Source organism: Monodelphis domestica, chromosome 1 (assembly GCF_027887165.1).
Source record: "Monodelphis domestica isolate mMonDom1 chromosome 1, mMonDom1.pri, whole genome shotgun sequence".
Classification (NCBI taxonomy): Eukaryota; Metazoa; Chordata; class Mammalia; order Didelphimorphia; family Didelphidae; genus Monodelphis; species Monodelphis domestica.
In genome coordinates this window covers 312,474,494-312,491,177 of record NC_077227.1, presented here as the reverse complement: position 1 = coordinate 312,491,177, position 16,684 = coordinate 312,474,494, and the positions used below count along the sequence as shown (strand labels likewise).

Here is a 16,684-nt window from a genome sequence, read left to right as displayed (position 1 = left end):
TGCCACCTCAATGCTGCAGAAACTTGAGCTATACCTTCAGATGTAGTAGTGAGAGTGTGCAGTAGTGGGCATATTCTAGGTAAATCATTTCTATGAATATGAAAATTCACTACAGTTTTTGGCCCTTGTTAGTATTTTCCCCATGCTCTTCACTAGCTGTAAAGTTAGAGAAGTGTCTCTTTCAGTCAGGTGTCTACCTGCTTTCCCCCAACAGATGGTCTTTGGTTTAGGCATACATAAATTAAGTCAGGTCCAAAGACTAGACATCTGGTTTAAGAAATAACTCTATTTTTTAGATTTCCAGCTAATATCCTTGTACTTGGCAAAGAAGCTAAACATATCTCAAAATAACCTTTGTCAAGGACTGCACATGGGCGTCTTGGAACAAAAATCAAAGGCATTAAAAAAAAACATCCCTACATGTGGTCATTAGAAAAGAGAGAAATTGGACTGAAAAAACTGAATCTGTGATTCTGTGAACAGCCAGTGAGGATGTATCTTGCATAGAACCGGGGGAGTTAAGGAAACAGAGCTGTCTTATTTTTTTTCATACAAGAACTAGATGAGAGGAAGAAGCACCAGAGCCCTTTGCCTCTGTCTGTATGGTAGCTAGTCTTTATTATTTTTGTCACTACCAGGAGAGTGTCAGATATTACAGAAAAATAACCCTCTACTCCCTGAGGGGATGTAATTATGAAGTAGTTTATCTTGCCTTTGGGTTTTAGAACATCAGAGTCTGTGTTGCAAAATTTTAGGGTTAGCTTTCCGAAGGCCAAGCTTCTTTCTGGAAAGTGATTTCCAATTAAAGGCAAGAAAGATCTTTTTTTTTTTTAATGGACACTTAATGCAACCCAGCCTCCTGTCCAGTGATGTGGAAACAATATTTTCTTGTTGCTGTTCTCAAATTCAGGGTGTTTTGCTTTCTGGGGGTTTGTTTGAGTTGAAATGGTCACATGTTTCTTTGTTGTGCTTTGAGTTTTATAGTAAGAGGCTTTGAGCTCTAAGAAGAGGCTCAAAAGTATTTATACTAAGTTCAAGTTTTGAACATTGTTCCCACTGTGTGACTCTCCCCCTGGAATCTCTAAGCCTTCCTCAGCTTATCACAGAATAAATTTCCCGAAATAGTAGGATTTTCTGGCTGGAAAAATGTTTCTAGAAAATTCTTTTAAAAATTTCCTCATTATCTGGTAGTATGGAATGATGGGGAAAAACACTAGATTTGGAGTAAAAAGGTTATGATTCTGTTTCTTACTACCTTTGTGTTCCTGGGAAAGGTCTTTGCCTTTTCTGAGCCTTAGATACCTCCTGTATAAAATAACAGGTCTAGAACTGGCAAAATTTACCCTTCTGTGGCTTAAATAATTACCTTTATAGGAGTTGGCATTATATTGTAGAAAGAGTTCTGACCTGAGAATTGGGAGATCTGAGTTCAAATCCCACCTCTGAAACTTACAAGCTCCGTTACCCTGAGCAAGTCAACCAGGGTCTCACTTTTGTATGAGGTGGGGAAAAATACATCTGTTATACTTCAAGGACTGCCATCGAGGTCAACCGATATAATGGATGTAAAGCCCCTTTTCAACTGTAAAACACAGTGGTAGTTATGATACACTTGATGGAATAGAACACCAGAATCTCTGTCTGTATAACAAATTCTCCTTCTCCCCCACAAAAAACCCCTGAGAGATTTTAAGTAATATAAAAGCATTATAAATTACCTCATGATTTGCGGGGTGGAGTGAGGAGGGCATAATTCATGTTGGCTTGCTTTTCTGGTTAAAAACAAAATGTAAAATATTTTGCCTTTCTGGATGATCACAATACATACACAAGAACTCTTGGGATGGGTAAGGACAGCTGCATAATCCCTCAGAAGCTCTCATTACAGTATGCCCAAATTCAAACTACTGTCCACTAGAGAGATGGTTTTGAAGCCCTCTGGCTTCCAGGTTCATGAGTAGCCCTGCTGTGATCTGTGTTACCATATCCGTTTCCTACATTTTCATTTACCCAGTACTTGGAATAGATGATATGCTAAAATGTGTGGGTATGTCTGGGGACTCTCTAACATAATTTGTTTACAATCCTCCCTGACCTGGCACACTGTTTCATCAGGCCAGCGGAAACTATGTAGTGCTATAGGTTTAGACATCAGAGGATTTTCATAAAACATCATTTCCCGTAACGTCCTCGTTGGCTCAGATAGTAAATATTACTCTTTTTTAGGAGATGGTCCCTGCCTTGGATCCAGGAAGCCCAAGCAGCCATATCAGTGGTTGTCCTACAGAGAGGTAAGAACTTTCAGTATATGAGACTGACAGTGTTTGTAGATAAATAAACTCCAAGTAGAGGGCTTAAGACATCCGTGTAATATTACTCATCTCCAAGGTTATTTTATGTCATTTGTCATATTTTTGCTGACAAATATGAGAGGTTATTTTTACCTAAAAATGCCATTAGCAAACATCAGGAAATGTATCTTGGATGGACTTCAAATCTTTTGAGAGGAAATGATTCATCAGCAATTTGGTGGCCTTTTGCTATTTTATTCTGGGCTTTCAGCAGGTTACAGTTAAGAGTGAGGGCAAATCTTAATGCCATAGGTTGGGGAGAAAACTTATAATCTCATTGGTGGAGAACAACCTGGTGGGGAAACCACTTCTACTAGTGCAGATTGGCAACTCATAAATAACTTATATTGGAATGGATAATTCCTGGAGGATAAGTGAATTATCTGGTTATCCAGATAATTTTTAAAAGGTACAACTTGAACCCAGGTCATCCTGACCTCAATACTAACCCTCTAACACCACACTGCTTCTCTAGTATAAGTAATACAGTTGTTCAAATGGAAACATTCAGTCTCTTAGTTCTGTCTCAAGATTGCTCTTGTAATAATTGTTTCCGTTACTTATCTTTCCCTTATATCTAGGTGGCAGACAGAGCAGAGTTTCTGGGATCAGGACTCCTCCAACATGACTGTAAACCATCAACAGAACAGTTTATTGGTGTCTTTGCTCAAAACCGGCCAGAGGTGAGAAAAACAATGTTATCTGAATATTTTTTCAAATATTACACTGAGTAGCATTTTAACTTTCCACCTCTCCCCACCAAACTCTCTCTCTCCTGTGATTCTTACCAGTGGATCATCTCGGAGCTGGCCTGCTACACCTACTCCATGGTGGTGGTTCCACTATATGACACCTTAGGCCCCGGTGCCATTCGCTACATTATCAACACAGGTAACTGATTCAAGGAAGGCAGAAGCAGAAACTTCCTTTTCCAAAGGGAATTACCCAACCCTTAGGAAGAAAATTTTTGGAACAATAGCATACCATGCTAGAGGTATCTAAACCATCAGAACATGCTTTGCCATGCCCAAACCAACCCTTAACAATCCCTTCCTAGTTCTTGTCTTTGTCTGTGAAATTTCTAATGTTTTTGTTCATCTGGAGGTTGGAAAGGAGGAGTCTTCTTTCCAATGGAGGGCTTCCCACTTTGTAAGCATAAAGTTAGCCTCCCAAGTACCCACCCTTCCTAGAGTCAGTTCTCATAGGAAAACTGGGTCACCCACAGACTAGTTCTTTTCTTCCTGGCCCTCTGATTTCCATGCAGACATACATGTATGCTCCTTCATGAAAGCAAACCCTTATAGACTCATCTGTTAACAACTTCTAAAAGTATGCACTAATCAAGTCCCACACAAATGAATAGCTAGAATTACCTAGGGGGTAAAATTCCCAAGCACAGGCCACCCTATAACTACAGCATGCTTTGGCCAGACCATACCCAGAGGGGCTGCCTCATACTGAGAGTACTGAAAATTTTCCTCTCAGCTGATATTGCCACAGTGATTTGTGATAAACCCGAAAAAGCCATCCTTCTCCTGGAACATGTGGAGAGAAAGGAAATTCCTGGCCTGAAATTCATTATTCTCATCGAATCACTTGAAAAGGACTTGAAAGAAAGAGGGAAGAAATGTGGCGTGGAGATTCAGTCCATGAAAGAAGTTGAGGTGAGCTTCTCTACCTAGTCTTAATGGAAGTTCTTTTTAAAAATTTAATGTCAAACCAGACAAACTATTACATTTCTTTTTTAACTGAAAAATTCTAAACTTTTTTTCACTGCTGCTTTATTTTTATCCTTATAACTATATCACATTATAAGTATAAGGTAGTTAGGAAAGGTTTTATTCTTCCTAATTGATAAAATAACCTGTCAGCTAAGATGTTATAACCAACCTTTAAAAGAACTTTTTCAGGAGCAGCTGGGTGGCTTAGTGGATTGAGAATCAGGCCTAGAGATGGGAGGTCCTAGGTTCAAATTTGACCTCAGACACTTCCCAGCTGTGTGACCCTGGGCAAGTCACTTAACCCCCATTGCCTAGACCTTACCACGCTTCTGCCTTGGAGCCAATATACAGTATTGACTCCAAGATGGAAGGTAAGGGTTTAATTTTTTTTAAAAAAGAACTTTTTTCTCATAACCCTGAAAAGTAGGTAGCATACGTCTAATTTCCTACATTTTACAGATTAGGAAGCCAAGGCTCTGGAAAGTAAAGTGACCTACCTGGGGATTCCCAGTTAATCAGTGTCAGAGTCTAGAACTCAAATTTGAATCTTCTAGCTTCAAGGCTAGTGTCTTTCTCCTATTTATACCTTGTTACTTCTTAGCAATAATGCCTAGCACAGAGTAGGTATTTGATAAATATTTATTGACTGACTGACAGGGAAGTTAAAGGTAATAACTAAGCTCAAATAGCATTTTCATGTCAGAGCCAGTACTAAAGCCTGGGTTTCTTGGCTCTCAGCCAGGACTTTTTTTCTCCATAGGAAAGGTCATCATTTCCATATATATTGTAGATATGGCCTTAGGTTAATGTCATGGAATCATAGCTATAAAACTGTAAAGGATTTCAGAGACCATCTAGTCCAACTCCCTCACTTTATAGATAAGAAAACAGATTCAGAGAGGTTGAAATTTGAGTTGTGATTTGAACCCAGGCCCTCTTGGTGTAGCTGTTGCATCAAGCTGTCTCCCTCCTAGATATGTCATGATCCAAAATGGTGCTTGATGTGATCTATGGAGAAAATATTAAGCATGCTCCAGTTCATTAAGGAAGGCATCCAGGGGAAAGGACTTTTAAGACATTTATCTGAAAGAAATTTGCACATCCAGAATTGTTTTTGTTGCTTGTTGTTGTTCAAATTATGGGTCAATTCAGGCAGTAGCTGTTCAGCATAATGGAGGATTCATTCCTCTTGAGTTTGGTGTTGGAAATGCATAAGTGTTAGCAAAGAAGCTATAGAAGCTCTCCAGGCACCAAGCTTGGCCTCATTTTAGCACAATGGACAGCACCAGGTGAGTCAACACAGGGTAACTGACAGTAAAAGAGAGTTATTTCTGGGTTTAGGGCACCACCATCCGTGTCCAATTCTCAGTCTTTCTAGAAATGGAGTTTCGGAAATGTAGTTATCCCAACACCCATTGAGCCTTCAACCATCACTTAATAAGGCATTACGACGTAGTAATCCAATCCTGTGTTTAGCTATATTATAATAAATCCAAGGAAAAGAGTGGACACAGTCCATGCCTTTTATAGTCTGTATGGAGCCAAATCTGACATGTAGGCAATATATGCTTAGTGCCAAGGAATAAAACAGGCAGTAAATAATAAAAAATAAAGGAGTGTTGGGAGATCCTCAACTGTGTTAAGTGGTCATGAAGGATGCAGGACTTGAGTTCTGCTTCCATCCCAGATTACTATAACTATTCATGGCAAGAAAAGGTGAAGATGATCTTGAGTAGGGGTGGAGATATATTCTGAAGTCCCTTATTGGTGAGGGCTATCATAGCCTTGTAGATACTGAATTAATTCTTTCCCATTTGACTGTTTCTGAGGAGATATGTCACTTTGTCATTTAGTCACTTTGACCAGACAACAGCACAAGAAAAAGTATTCATTTGGGACTTTTGGTAATACTTCATTTTTTTAAACCCTTAGTCTTAGAATTAATACTGTGTATTGGTTCCAAGGCAGAGGAGTGATAAGGGCTAGGCAATGAGGGTTAAGTGACTTGCCTGGGATCACTCAGCTGGGAAGTATCTGAGGTCAGATTTGAACCCAGGACCTTCCCTCTCTAGGCCTGGCTCTAAATCCACTGAGCTACCCAGCTGCCCCTGGTAATACTTCATTTTAAGCAAATTCAATGTACTGAAATCCAGGTTTATGTAAAATATCTTTTTATTTGGTTCAATCCACGCTTGTGGCTTCCTTGTTGTAAAAAATTTACAGTAAGGAAATTCTTTGGTGTCTTGTTTGAAATTTTTAATCTTAGAGAGTTGACTAGGACATTGAAAAGGTTAAGTGGTTCACCAATAGTCAAATAGAGAACATGTATCAGAGATAGAACATGAACCCATATTTTGCTGACTCCAAAGCCACTAAGCTTTTCTGCCTATTAAAAGATAAATTAATTAAGGGGATGATTATCCTTTTTAAAAATGAAATCTCTCCTTTAGGATCCCTTTATGATCACTTTATATAATGAATTCATGTGCATTTAAAACATACTAATAATTCATGACACACATAATAACAGTGCTTTAAGGTTTATCTAACACTGAGAAGTCAGCACTATATTATCATCATAATTTTACAGATGAGGAAACTAAGACTCCAAGATCTGACTTTGTTCAGGACCACACAGCTAACTGCTAGAACTAAGATTCTAATCCAGATATTCTAACTCTTTAGTTAGTCTAATTATTTCTGTTTCAACCTGCTACTGTGTACACATGGTTTCCAGTGGGTCAAATGAGGATTATTGCCTGGAATATTATATGCCAAGCATGGTATGAAAGGCCACAGAAACCCTCCTGTCTGATGGCTTACAGTCCAGTGCTGTGTTAAGACATACAAACCATCTTAGAAAGAAAATGAATGAATTTCACCAAACAACCAACTGTTACACATCTGCTTAATTGTTGGTTCAAATTGAATGTTTATGTCAGTTTAACTTTCTCCTTTCCCAAACTAGTAAACACACCCCATACAGACAACCCTCAAGTGGACAAAATATCCTCCAGGCTCCCGTGGGACCATGTAGTAGTACCATGTGGGACTCTGCAGACAAAGTTTTCACCCATAAGGAAACCAGATACAACAAAAATATCAATAACTGTGGAAATTGCCCCATTTTTCCACTAGAAATGTGAACATGGTCTAGGCCCAGGCATGAAATTCTTGGAAATGTAACTTAAGCAGATTAAAAATGGAATTGGGAAAGGTTTAATAAAATAAATGAAAATATGATGTGACATAGAAAATTGTGGTCTTCTGAGATCCACTAGTCTAAGCAGCATTTCTGACCTTTCTTTGACTTCAAATCTTCAGTGCTATTAGCCCCTAAATTTCCCAAACACTATCTGTAATTAAAACTGAAAGGTTTTAATAATATAGGATACTGGAATGAAATGAATGAATGTTATTTGAGTGAATTAAACTGCTCTAATGATATAAATGTATTTAAGGACTTTTAAAACTATATTTCTTTCAGGATTGTGGACGAGAAAATCATCACCCTCCTGTGGTAAGTGTTGAGTATTTACTATGTACTAAACAGTGACAGAGTCAAAAATCCAGGGTCCCTGACCTCAAGATACTTCAAATCTGGACCAGGGAGTTGTGTATATACCCATAAAAATTTCCTAGGCATACCAGGAAATAGGTAATTTAAGTTTGATGAGGAGTACAAACAGTAAATTCTCTGAGAGGTTAAAAAAGAGAGAAAATTGGGCCTTGGGAGTGATCAAGGAAGACTTCATAGAGATGATAGAACTTGATCTAGATCTGGAAGAATGAGTTAGCTTTAGCTACTGGGGGTCTAAAGGGAAAAAAGAGCATTCCAAATCACAGTTTGTTTTTGTCCACTTTTTCTTGGGCAGTTTCATTAAGTAAACTTTCCAGTGGATTTTCCTTGGCTATAGTGCTTTGGGGTTATAAATCATGGAATCATTCTATCAGAAATTTGAACTAAAAGGCACCTAATGAGGCAGTTAACATTAAAAGATTTGCCCAAGATTAAACAAGTAGTAAACATCAGAGGTGGGATCTGAATCCAGATACTAGGGTCATTAATTTAGAACTAGAACTGGGGTAACTAGGTGACTCAGGAGATATCAGACCTTGAGAACAGAGGTCCTAGGTTTAAATCTGGCCTCAGACACTTCCTAGGTCTGTGACCCTGGGCACGTCAACTCCGTTTGCCTACTCCCTACTATTCTTCTGCCTTGGAACCAATACTTAGTATCAATTCTAAGATAGATATTAAGGTTTTTTAAAAAAAGAACTGGAATGGCCTTTTATTCCATTCCTCTCATTTTACAGATAAAGCAACTGAGGCCCAAAGAGTTGAAGTGACCTGTTCAAGGTCACACAGGCAATAGGTAGAGAAGAGAGGATTTAAATCCAGCTCCTCTGGTTCAAAATGTGATACTTTTATCACTGCATCATGAAAATGGCACTTTTTTCTTACTTCATGAAGGAGACCAAGTTTAGGGGCCAAGGCTGGGAGCAGAGAAGCAGACACCACGAGAAGATTATTCTGAAGGATGCATCCTATGAGAGAGTATTTGTCGCAGACATCTGAGGGGGGAGAACCAGAAGGAAAGAGAAATCAATAGTGAGCCTATACCAAGAACAAGAAAGGGGGAGGAGAACCAATGTCCTAGATTAGTCAGGGACAGAATACTTCTCCTTACAGAGGATGGGAAATGCTAAGAAACAGGGAATTAGAATTGTTTTCCTTAATAAAAATGGAGCAAGTAGAGATAAACATTCCAGTAATTTCCTTTTTTCCCCTTGTTTCCTCTTAGCCTCCTCGACCAGAAGACCTTTCAATCGTGTGTTTCACTAGTGGTACCACAGGTAACCAAGGAAGTGCTGGGCAGTAATGTTATTCTGTATTTGACTGAGCTTTCCTAATGGAAAGATGTCAAGAACTTTATACCTAATGCATGTAACAAATCAATAAATCATAATTTAGGTGCAGCTTAATCCTCTAAGAGATAGGGACCAAGTTGTCTTAGGGTCTTCTCCACTAGGGCAAATTACCCTTGATAAAAGTTCCAGGGTTTGGGTAATCTTTGCATATACCAAAAGCCCTTAACAAGCAACAGAAAAGGAAATACAATGTTTATCTGGAAAAAAATGTATTTTCTGTTTGCTTCATAGATAAATGAAACTTGCTGTTTACTTAACAGATTGTTATTGTGTATTTCAGGAAAGCTCTTCCCAGATAACTTGTACCAGTGTATTCGTGCCACATGGCATATTACAAAAACATTGTATTATAGGATTGATTTTTAAGTTCATTGACATTGTATAAACACAGTTCCCATCTAAAGATACCTATGATTTAATTGGTATAGGGAACTTCTTTGTGAGGAAATGCTATGAATGCAGGTTGTCACTTTCTCTGTAATATGTTATTTTTTTAAACCCTTATTTTTCATCTTAGAATCAATATTGTGCATTAATTCCGAGGCAGAAGAGCAGTAAGGGCTAGGCAATGAGTTTAAGGGACTTGCCCAGGAACACACAGCAAGGAAGTATCTAAGGGCAGATTTGAACCCAGGACCTCCTGGCTCTAGGCCTGGCTCTCAATCTACTAAGCTTCCTAGCTTCCCCTCATGTAATTTATATTCTTAAAGAGTTGCCTTGAGCATGGAAGTTAAGTGATTTGCCCCGTATCTTACAGATAGTATAAGTGTATGGATGAAGGAAGGGAGGAGGGAGCAGGGCATAGATTTGAACCCAGGTCTTCTTGGCTTCAAAACAGTCCATGGGTGAAACAAAACATAATGTCATAATAATTATGGAACAATTATTCCACAGCTATTATTGAGGACCATTATGGGGTGTAGCACTGAACTTGGCATTATTGAAAGACAGAAACATTGGATAGGATCCATTGCTAAGAAATTTACAAATAATCTGGGAAGGCAAGAAATAAATGCACATTGAAAGCTAAATAGCAATTTGTCCTATGAACTATAGATTCCTACTGGACTATATTAGGCCATGAGGAAATACCAAGTTTAGATAAGAAATTTCCTCAGGGAAATAAGACATAACTCCGATAACTATAAAATAGAACTTTACACAACAAATACATTAGGGATGCAAAACAAAGGTTCAGGGAGGTAGCCTTTGATCTGGGCTTTAAGACATGGGTACATTTTCAGCAAATGAAAAGAGAAAAGTTTTTGTTAGCAAACGACACTGACACTTAGGGAAAGCTGAGAAAGGGGAGATCTCTGTGAGGCAGAGTGGTCACCAAAGGCTTCATGGAGGAGCAGAGTCCTGAGCCTGGATTCAGTTATATAGAGAAGAGGACCCTTGGATGGGACTAGGCTTTTTTTGGTAACTTATTTTTATGCAACTCCTTGCTTAGATACATTCATAAATATGAGTCAAGTTGAGCTAAACTTGAACCACAGTTAGCCTGGCTGAGTCTTTAGATAATCCTTACTTCCTGAAGAGTTTTTGTGTGTTGAGTAGTGTGCAGTTGTTTTACTTGGACTTAGTTCCCAGAATCCAGGTTAGATAAATGGTTCATATATTTGTAAGCACACCATTTGAAGAAGGGAGACCAAACTAATACAAAAAATAATCAGAGAAGAAAGGAAGATTGTGAATGATCAAATATGGTGCAGAAGAAAAGTCATGGGAAGGAACAGATGAATGTGAATAAGAACAGGCAACAAACTTCTTGGGGAGTTCCAGACAAAAAGATGGCAAAAATACCACAGTTTTGTACAATGATTAACAGCTTTTTTCTAAAGCACATTCACACACTGATTTAATGATACCAGGAACATCATTTCTCCTTCCTCCATCAGTTGATAATAAATAGCTGATAGCCTGGTTTTTCCTCACCAATTCCATTGATATTTAAAAGGACTTGACTTTTCAGGCATAAAAAACTGCCCTGCTTCTCTGGCAAGCCCATCCTCCTTACTTCTTTGCAGATTCTTGGATAATGCCAGAGACTCAGAGACTCCCCTAGTCTCACCCCTTAGGTAATGACACAGCAGTATTTCAAGCATCTGTGCTTACATTATTTGTTTTTGTGTGCCAAGAGTGATGTTTCTGTCTCTTCCAACAAGTTAATTAAATTACACACTGCTGAATGCTAAACAGACCTAAGGGCCAGAATAACCTTTATCTTCCAGAATCTTACATTTTAAGATATAAGCCTAAATTTTAGAGTAATTTTAAGAAGCTTTGTAGATAATTTGATATATTAAAAACAAGTTATAAGATATTTTCATGGTGTTATACCAAGCTAAAAAGACTTCAAGGAGAAATTAGGGGCAAATTATATATGTATGGGTTTTGGGGGGCACATAGCTAGTCATAGGTATAGAACTACTACAGCCTTTGAGGGAGTGCCCACACTAATTAAATTATGGAGCCTTGAAATACTAAAAGAAGTATTTATAAGTGTACTGTACCATGAGTCAGGAGTCTGAATTCTGGTCCAAACTCCATTACTGACTAGTCATGACATAGATTTAAAAGTGTGTTAAGATAACATCCACATTTTACTAAAATCCAAAAAGGCTAAGTAACTTAACCAAGGTCATAAGGAATAAGTGGTAGAGGCAAGATTCAAATCCATGTCCTTTGACTCCAGAACCAACATTCCATTGCCTCATGCTTCTTGGGCAAATCACAGAATCTCATATTTAGAAGGGCCACCAAAAATTTCTAGTCTAACCCATAGCTGAGTAAGAACTTGATAGTAGAACTCACAATCTTAATGTGAAGTGTTACCCTTGTCAGAGAAATTTGCTGCAAAAGATTTTTTTCATTTACCCGTTTCTCTTCTAATTTTAGATGAATTTGTTTTACTTTTACACAAACTTTTTACATTTTACATCCTTTTTGCCATCTGTGCTATTTTCTAGCTCTTATTTTGTCATGAACTCTTCTATTCCAAGGATCTGACAGAAAATATCTTCCTTACTCCTCTGATTTGTTTATGGTGTTACTCATTATGCCCAAGTCATGTGTTAATTTGAAGATGTGAAATGTTGATCTGTATTTAGTTCCTGCCAGACATCTTTCCCATTTTCATTGTAGTTTTTTGTCAAATAATAAGTTTTTGCCCCAATAACTGTGATCTTTGGGACTATCAAACATTAGGTAACTAAATTTGTTTGCTTTTGTATATGGTGCACCTGATCTGTTCTACAGATCAACCCTCTCTAGATTGTTTTGAGGATTATTGCTCAGTAGTGTAGTTTGAGATCTGTTGCTGCTAGGTCCTATTTCTCTTGAGATTCTTGACCTTTTGTTCTTCCAGTTGTATTTTCTTATTATTTTTTCCACCTTTTAAAGTAATTGGTCCATAGTTTTGTTGGTATGGCATGGAATAAGTTAATTTTGTTAATAATGTAAATTTTAATATATTAGTTCTGCCTACCCATGCGCAATTAATATTTTTACAATTATTTAGGCCTATATTTATTTGTGTGAAGAGTATTTTATAATTATATACTTCCTGGATATGTCATGGAAAGTAGAATACAAAGTATGTTAAGCTTAATTTAGTAACGTTATGTAGAATTTCTCTTTCTGTCCCTTCCTGCTAGATTTTGTTGGTAATATACAGAAATTCTTTTTTAAAAAAACCCTTACCTTTCATCTTAGATTCAATACTGTATATTGGTTCTAAGGCAAAAGAGCAGTAAAGGCAAGGCAATGAGGGCCCTGTGCCCAGGGTCACACAACTGAACCCAGGACCTCCCTTCTCTAGGCCTAGAATTTAATCCATTGAGCCAAATTCTAATGACTTATATGGGTTTATTTTATATTCTGCAACTTTGCTGATGTTTCAGTTATTTGTTTGACTCTCTAGAGTTCTGTAAGGAAAATGATCATCTACAAAAAAAAGCAAAAGTTTTGTTTTAATTTTACTTATTCCCTCAATTTCTTTTTTTCTTTATTGTTCTAGCTAGTATTTCTAGCACAATATTGAATAGTAATAGTGATAATGAATATTCTTACTTTATCCCTCAACTCATTGGAAAAGCCTCTAGTTTATATTCCTTATAAATAATACTGGCTCTTAATTTCAAGATACATTGGTCAGGGACCACCAAGACACTCAAAACAAGTTTATGAACTTAGAACTATATACCTTTGGAATTAGGGAAGCAGGAGCTGAGCAGACAGTGCTAACCATAAGCTCCGTGGATATAATATTTGTTGAACAATAGACTTAAAATACAAACGAAGAATAATGTGGTTTCTTATGTTAAAATCACTTCAGAATATCTGGCTCAGGAACTTTCCAAATCATGCCAGATATTGAAAAGCAGGAATTCTTAGACCCACACCTAGATATCACAGCCTGTGGCAGAACTGTTGTCTTAAAATTATCCCACTTCTTTCCTGCTCCATTCATTTAACAAATGTTCACTGCATGCCCACTATGTAGACAGAAGCATAAAGAAGTGGGTAGAAAACTAGTATCAGAACTTAGATCTGGGTTCATGAATCAGTTCTTACCCAACTCTCTTAAGAATATAAATTGCATAATATCTGATGCTAATCTGTATCAGTAGATGGCATTTCCTCACCTCACTAATGAATTTATGCTCCAAACCACCCCTCAAAAAGTGAGAGGGGGGGCAGCTGGGTGGCTCAGTGGATTTGAGAGTCAGGCCTAGAGATGGGAGGTCCTAGGTTCAAATGTGACCTCAGACACTTCCCAGCTGTGTGACCCTGGGCAAGTCACTTAACCCCCATTGCCTAGCCCTGACCACTCTTCTGCCTTGGAGCCAATACACATATTGACTCCAAGATGGAAGGTAAGGGTTATTAAAAAAAAAAAGTGAGAGGAACTGTGCAGATGAGGAAAATACAAAAAAAAAAAAAAGCCCACCCTCAAAGGACTTAGGTTTTGCTGAGGGACAAAATATGTATATAGATAAGAAACCACGAAGTAATTTCTGAAGGGATAAAGCACTAAAAGATAAGGGAATTAAAAAATAAAACTTCACAGAAAAGATGACTTAGAAAAACACTTACTATGTTAAGTATTAGGGATATTACTGTGGGCAAGCAAGTCACTTCATCCCCACACACACAACATATAGAAGAAAGCACCACAACAGCTTATTTTGGAGATGTCTGGGAAGTGGTACCAGGATGAACTAAGTTAAGCAGAGAGCTCCTCAGTCAGACTCCAGAGCCTTACGGAGAGGGACACAAGAAAGAGGCAAGAGTTCTGATGATATGGTTTTGAAATGCCAGGAAATGCCCTGGCTCGGAAAAGACTCAAAGCTCACTGGTAAGTGTCACAGGAAACTTGGAAATTCTAAGAAAGGAATGTGACAAAGGATTATATTCCTTTTCAGAGGTAGAGAGTATTTTTAAAACCTTCTAATGAAGCAAACTAGCAAATGCTCCAAGTCAATTTCATCCTATACCGAGTGAGTACTCATTCTCAAAAAGCTGATGCTGAAGAGAAGCAACATAGCTAGGAATACGTGGACCGTTTTTTCATTAATTATTTGGAGTTGTATTCTATGATCAGGGTATGAATGGCGAGAAGAATGTAGGATTTGGAGACGGGAAGACTCAATTTCAAATCCGGCCTCAGACACATGTCTTTAGGCAGATCACTTAATATTTCTATGCCTCAGTTCCCATATCTCTAAAATTAGAGTAAAAAAAGAGCACCTACCTCACAGGGTTGTTATGAGGATCAAATGAGTTGACATATATGAAATACTTTGTAAACTTATAATACTATATAAATGCTAGTTTTGGCCATTAGTATTATATCACTAGACCATAAAGACAAACCTTCATCTCTGTCTCTCTCTAATCTTTGAGCTACTCATTCACCCTCTTCAGTGCATCTAGGTAAATTCTTAAATATAATAACCAGGAATATGCATGGCAATATACCTTTCCTCCTAGTAAATTATCTTCCAAGTTTTTTCTTTAAATATGGAATGAAAAGTCTCAGTGGTGTTATCTGCTGGATCCTGGAAGAATTATTTTCATTCAAGTTGCTGATTCTCCCTTTGAAGTCTAGTGCAAATGAGGTAAGTGAGTATTTTCTTGTTAAGTCAACAGAGCATGTTCTAGTGATGTCATCTTCAGTGGAGAAAGCTGAGCAATTGAATTACTGTGGAAAAATCGTAATTGCTGATCAAGAAAAAGTAAAGTGTATTTTTAAAGGCAAAATTGAAGTCAGTTAATAATGTACCACTCTAATACCTCAAATTAATTAGTTCATGAAGTGCTAAGGAGAACTTTTAAGGGGTTCTCTTCTATGGATTTCTTCTTTAATGTCTATATTTGAATTTTAAAGCCCCATGTCCACACAAATGGATTTGGAAGGAGGTAGAAGCAGAATAGGAAACAGATTGCCAAGTGAATATATCACTAGACCTGGAATCACAAAGACATGAGTTCAAAATAGGCCTCAGACACTTACTAGTTGTGTGACCCTAGACAAGTCATTTAATCTTGATTTGCCTTAATCCACTGGAGAAGGAAATGGCAAAACACTCTGCTATCTTTGCAAAAAAAAAAAAACAACCATGGATGTTACTGGCTTGATTTGATCTATAGGATCATGAAGAATCAAGAACAACTGAACCACAAAATCAAGGAGTAGAATTTAGTAAAATAAAGTGTTTATCTTCAAAATAACAATCAGGATCACAAGATTATCATTTTGGAACTGTAAATGACCTTCCTCATTTTACATACACTTCCTCATTTTACTTACAAGAAAATTGAAGCCTAGAAAAGGGATGTGCCTTGCCCAAGAACTTACCTATATTAAGTAGCTAATTAATCTAAACAACCATTTTCTGCAAAAAAAAACACTTTGGGGGTATAGAGACAGGTAATCATTTTAGGAAAATTGCCTTAGTCTTTTGTGATAATATTTAGGAGAAGATTTAAGACATCATGTAACTTGTAACTACAAAGAAAATAGAGCCATTTTCTTTTACATATTATTCTTTGGACATTTCTTTTTAGACTCTTATTGTAGTCACTGACTATTTTTTATAGTTTCTTCAATTTTGCCTTTTGTCTGAATTCTATTCAGAAAACACCAATTTATTTGAAGGACAAATGCAATTTGAAAAGGCTATGTAAAATGCATTAGACATATTTAGCGCAGTAAGGAGTCTTAGAGGTCATCCAGTCCAACACCCTTGTTTTATAGATGAAGAAACTAAAGACCAAAGAAGGTAAAACCCAAAGTCACAGAGATAATAAATGGAAGAGCTGGGATTTAAATCTGGGTCATCTAACACTGGTTCCAGTAATCTTTCCCATGTACAATACAGCCTCATATGTTAAAGCAGACCAGCCTTATGGTGCTATCTCATGTATTCAAAATTGGCTTATTTGCATGAAAATGTAAAAAAATTACTATCATCGATAGTGTTTAATATAGGGAAGCTAGATGGTGTGGTGGATAGAGCATTGAATGTGGAATCAAGAAGACCTGAGTTCAAATCAGGCCTCAGATTTTTCTGGATGATGACCTGGACAAGTCATTTAAATCTGTTTGACTCAGTTTCCTCATCTGTAAGATGGTTATTAATAATAGCACCTACAATCCCAGGGTTGTTGTAA

General features: G+C 37.4%; 1 protein-coding gene across 2 annotated transcripts in view; it reads left to right on the top strand.

Annotated features, from left to right (window-relative positions):
• ACSL6 (acyl-CoA synthetase long chain family member 6) overlaps positions 1 to 16,684 on the top strand; it is an 87,143-nt gene that overhangs the window by 23,187 nt on the left and 47,272 nt on the right. For both annotated transcript variants that reach the window (XM_056811146.1, XM_056811145.1), the window contains exons 4-9: positions 2,227 to 2,291; positions 2,933 to 3,034; positions 3,143 to 3,242; positions 3,837 to 4,015; positions 7,560 to 7,592; positions 8,878 to 8,929. In XM_056811146.1, the coding sequence (XP_056667124.1) occupies positions 2,227 to 2,291; positions 2,933 to 3,034; positions 3,143 to 3,242; positions 3,837 to 4,015; positions 7,560 to 7,592; positions 8,878 to 8,929 (531 nt within the window). The remainder of the gene's footprint in view (positions 1 to 2,226; positions 2,292 to 2,932; positions 3,035 to 3,142; positions 3,243 to 3,836; positions 4,016 to 7,559; positions 7,593 to 8,877; positions 8,930 to 16,684) is intronic.